Below are 4431 nucleotides of genomic sequence, written 5' to 3' on the forward strand. Positions count from 1 at the left end.
CAGATTGCAAAGGGGGTTTTACACGTTTTGGATATGTCAAGTTTCTAACAACAAAATTAGCAGAAAAATATGTTAGTGCTGATATGTTGTCTTTGCAAGTATTTTGTCAAGTTTGAATTTTTATGGAGTTAAAGTTTTAACCTTTGTGGAGTTAAAGGTTCAATCTTTAAGGAGCCATGTTCATTTTTTGTCATGAAAATTTATTGAATCATTTGATTGTGTTTTTTTTTTTTGTTACAATTTTAAAAGTGATTTGGTGTATGATAGATTGAAACTCATGTTTTTGTTTGTGTTATATTTTCTGATTCAGATCTAAAAAAAATGGTTGATTATATTTGGGATCTGGATTCTGTTTCCATCTCCTTCTATTAATTTTTTATCCTTATTTTTGTTCTCCTTATTTTTTATTAGTTTTGTGTTTTACATAGATTTGAGAATCACAATCTTAAGAAAAAATATTCTGCAGATCTGTTTAGACCAACTCCAACGGTTGGTTCTTCACCTTGGAACTCCAGCCTGTCAATGAAAAGGCAGCATTTTTCAATTTCATGCTGGATGAAGTTTGACAGCATGTCAAACGTTTTAAAGGCAAACAACCGTTGGTTGATTAAAATAATAATATAATAAAAAGTTAATTAAATAAAATAATAATAAAATTCAAAATAAATGCTAATGAAAATTAAATGTTAAATTCCTGCAACGGCTCTTTTGCAGCTGTTGCTCCCAACGACTACTTTTTTATTTATTTTATATTTTAGTTAATTATAAATAAACCAATATAAAAAATTGTACATACAAATTTTTTCTCACACTTCTATTTTCTCTCACAATTTTATCATTTTACTCTTCATTTGTAAAATTTTGTCTTACAATTTCATCCTTTTACTTCAAATTACAATTGTTTAGGCCAAATGGATCCTAATCATTTTCATTATCAACAAGCTTTTTTCAATTACATGCAAAATTATCAAAATCCTAATCCTCAAAATTCTCAAATTCCACCGGTGCCAACAAACCCCGCCATATTTCTTCCGTCACCAAACAATCCAAACATGTATCCTATATCTCAAATGAATTCTAATAGTATGGAATTCTCTACTCAAGTTCCACCATTTTCTACTCAAGTCCCACCATTTTCTACTCATGTTGGTACTGAAAAAGAAGAAAGGGTTGTCGTTAAGAAAAGATCTCGAGAGCAATTTACAAGGGAAGAGGATATACTACTTATCCAATCATGGCTCAATGTTTCAAAGGATCCAATTGTGGGAGTTGATCAAAAGGCTGAGAGTTTTTGGTTAAGAATTGCTGCTAGTTATAACCAATATCGTGGGCAATTGCGGGAAAAGTTAGGGGGACAGTTAAAATGTCGATAGCATAGAATAAATGGCATGGTTCAAAAATTTGTTGGGTGTTACAAAATTGCTCTTAAAGGAAAGAAAAGTGGGACATCCGAGACCGATGTCATGGCAGATGCACATGCTATTTTTGCTCAGGATCAAGGTACAACATTCAATCTTGAGTATGCATGGAGATTGTTAAAAGATGAAGCTAAATGGCGCATCGTCGAAGAATCGATTGGAAGTTCTGCAAAAATAACAAAGACTTATGCTAGTGGGGCATCATCGGAGAACCCAGATACAACTTCAAGTTATGAGTTTAACTCATCATCACCAATGGAGCGTCCAATGGGACAAAAAGCAGCAAAAAGGAAGGGTAAGGCATCAGAAATTCCAAATGCAACGCAAGATGCAAAGAATAAAAGAGCAATAACAATGGACAGACTTGCGCAAGCTAAGGAGGACGAGCTAGAATTAAGGGTAGTGCAAATGATGATGAAAGACACTTCTACTATGAACGATAGTCAACGAGATATTCATGAAAAATATTGTAATAAGATGAAAAAAAAATATGGAATGTAGTTAGTATCACTTATGTAAAATGGTCATTAGTACCACTTTAATTTATCAACACCTATGTAAAATGGTCATTAGTACCACTTTAATTTAAACTAGCCGTTATTCAAACTACCACTTTAATTTAAACTAGCCGTTATTCAAACTAGTCGTTATTCAAACTAGCCGTTATTCAAACTAGCCGTTATTCAAACTAGCCGTTATTCAAACCATTATATATACTACCACTTATGTCATTGTTCTCTCATTCTCATCTTATTCTTCTCATTTTTCTCTCATTCTTTACTCACTAAATGGATTCAGACAATTCAGATAATTACGATCAAGAATTTTGGGAGTTGGTTAAAGAAGAATTTATGGACGACATGATGAAGAACAACAACTTCAGAATGAACGTCGATCTGGAAGTTCCTCTAGGCCAAAGAGAAGAACAACGGTAGATCGAGGTCGTGAAGAAGGGCACAATCGATTATTCAATGACTACTTCTCGGAAAACCCAGTATACACAGATGTTCAATTCCGAAGAAGGTTCAGAATGCATAGGCATGTATTTCTTCGGATTGTAGATGCCCTTGGAAATCATGATGAATATTTCCAAATGAGGGTCGATGCAACTGGTAAAATGGGTCTTTCACCATTGCAGAAATGTACATCTGCTATTCGTATGCTGGCGTATGGGTCTCTTGCTGACCTTATAGATGAATATGTTCGAATCGGTGAAAGCACTTCAATTGAGTGCTTAGAAAGATTTGTTAAGGGTGTCAATGTTGTATTTGGCGCTGAGTATTTGAGAAAGCCTAACAACACTGATGTTGAACATCTTTTACAAATGGGGGAGTCATGTGGCTTTCACGGTATGTTGGGTTCCATCGATTGTATGCATTGGGTATGGAAAAATTGTCCTGTTGCATGGAAAGGACAATTTTGTCGAGGTGATCATGGTAAGCCCACAATCATGCTTGAAGCAGTGGCATCACAAGACTTATGGATTTGGCATGCTTTTTTTGGTATTGTAGGTTCAAACAATGACATTAATGTGCTAAATCAATCCAACATGTTTAACGATATTTTGGAAGGACGTGCTCCTAATGTGCAATATACAATCAATGGGACACCATATAATATGGGGTATTATTTAGCAGATGGTATATATCCCGAGTGGGCTACATTTGTCAAGACTATTTCAATGCCACAGGGAGAAAAGAAAAAATTATTTGCTCAACATCAAGAATCGGCTAGAAAAGATGTGGAGCGAGCATTTGGAGTGCTTCAATCTCGATTTGCAATTATACGTGGCCCAGCGCATGCTTGGCACATGGACACTCTCAAGCATACCATATATGCCTGCATCATATTGCACAACATGATTGTGGAAGACAAACGACATACATATGGAGGTAATTTTGATTACTCTTATGATAATGTGGATATCAATAACTCAACAACTGAAACATTTAGCGGTCCTCATCCGAATCTTGCAACAAGACTACAAAGAAGAGCAAGTATTCAAGAAAAACAAGTTCATCGTAAACTTCAAGGAGATCTAGTCGAATATATTTGGGAACGTTTTGGACATGAAGATGATGAAATTTAAGTTTGATTAATTATGTGATGTTATTTATTTTTATTGTTTTTAATTATATATCATGTATTTGAGATTAATTTTAATTATCATTTTAAATTATAAGTTTAATTTAAATTTTCTTTATTTTATATCAAATTTAATTTAAAACACTAAAATTATTATTTTAATTAATATAAAATTTAATATGAATAAAATATTAATATATAAAATAAAGTTGTGAGATCTAATCTGAGTTCTTCAGAGTTACACCATTGGAGTGAAAAAGTAGTTGAGTTGCTTCAAGCTGACGTGGCTTAATAGGTCCCACAAAAAACCCAAAAATGGGTTCACGGTTGGAGATACTCTTATTCTCTCTTGTGGATGATTTGATTTCATGTTCCCTTTCTTAATTCTATAGAGTATATACCCTCTCTTTTTTCATGCTCCAATTGAAATTAATTTGAGGGTTTGACTTTAATTTTTTGGATTTGATTTTTGCTTTGATTTTTTTTGTGTGCAGTTAAAGAACTAAAAAATGGCTTCAATCCAAAGGTTCACACTTTCGAAGAGGGGTTAAGCATAGCAAGACCAAAGATTGTTGGCTTATTCTTTTTGGAAAAGGTCAGTATTTTTTTCATGAATGGTTGACTTTTATAAATGAATGTTTTATTTGATTATTTTTTATGAAGATGAAGTTTGATCTTTTGGATCTCATGCATGTCTGACTTTATTTTTTGGATCTTGTGCCATTACTGTGTTGTATAGTATTCTTTATTATTTTATCTTGCTTTTAAACAATTTTGTTTGCAACTTTGTATCTATTTTTAAGATTGATTATTATTTATTGCAGATGTTTTGTTTAAGCTTTATTTGGACTAAATAATTATTCTTTATTTTTTCAACGTAATCAATGTAACAATTTGAAAAGGGTTGTAAGATGTGTTGAGGTTCAAA

The 4431-nt window shown here is 32.8% G+C and overlaps 1 protein-coding gene and 1 pseudogene across 1 annotated transcript; both read left to right on the forward strand.

The window, feature by feature from the left end:
- The first annotated feature begins 912 nt into the window (after nt 1–912).
- Nucleotides 913–2007, forward strand: LOC127106615 (glutathione S-transferase T3-like; annotated as a pseudogene).
- A 199-nt stretch (nt 2008–2206) lies between these two features.
- On the forward strand, nt 2207–3603 carry LOC127102298 (uncharacterized). Its single transcript, XM_051039681.1, has 2 exons — nt 2207–2254; nt 2302–3603. The coding sequence occupies exons 1-2, from the start codon at nt 2207–2209 to the stop codon at nt 3505–3507; spliced, it is 1254 nt and encodes a 417-aa protein (XP_050895638.1). The 3' UTR covers nt 3508–3603.
- The last annotated feature ends 828 nt before the right edge of the window (nt 3604–4431 follow it).

The sequence above is a fragment of the Lathyrus oleraceus genome, chromosome 7 (genome assembly GCF_024323335.1).
Source record: "Lathyrus oleraceus cultivar Zhongwan6 chromosome 7, CAAS_Psat_ZW6_1.0, whole genome shotgun sequence".
Taxonomy (NCBI): domain Eukaryota; kingdom Viridiplantae; phylum Streptophyta; class Magnoliopsida; order Fabales; family Fabaceae; genus Lathyrus; species Lathyrus oleraceus.

Coding starts and splice junctions, on each gene's coding strand:
- LOC127102298 (XM_051039681.1), top strand. CDS start 2,207: ATGGATTCAGACAATTCAGATAATTACGATCAAGAATTTTGGGAGTTG. Junction 2,255..2,301: donor ATCAAGAATTTTGGGAGTTG/GTTAAAGAAGAA, acceptor CAACAACTTCAG/AATGAACGTCGATCTGGAAG.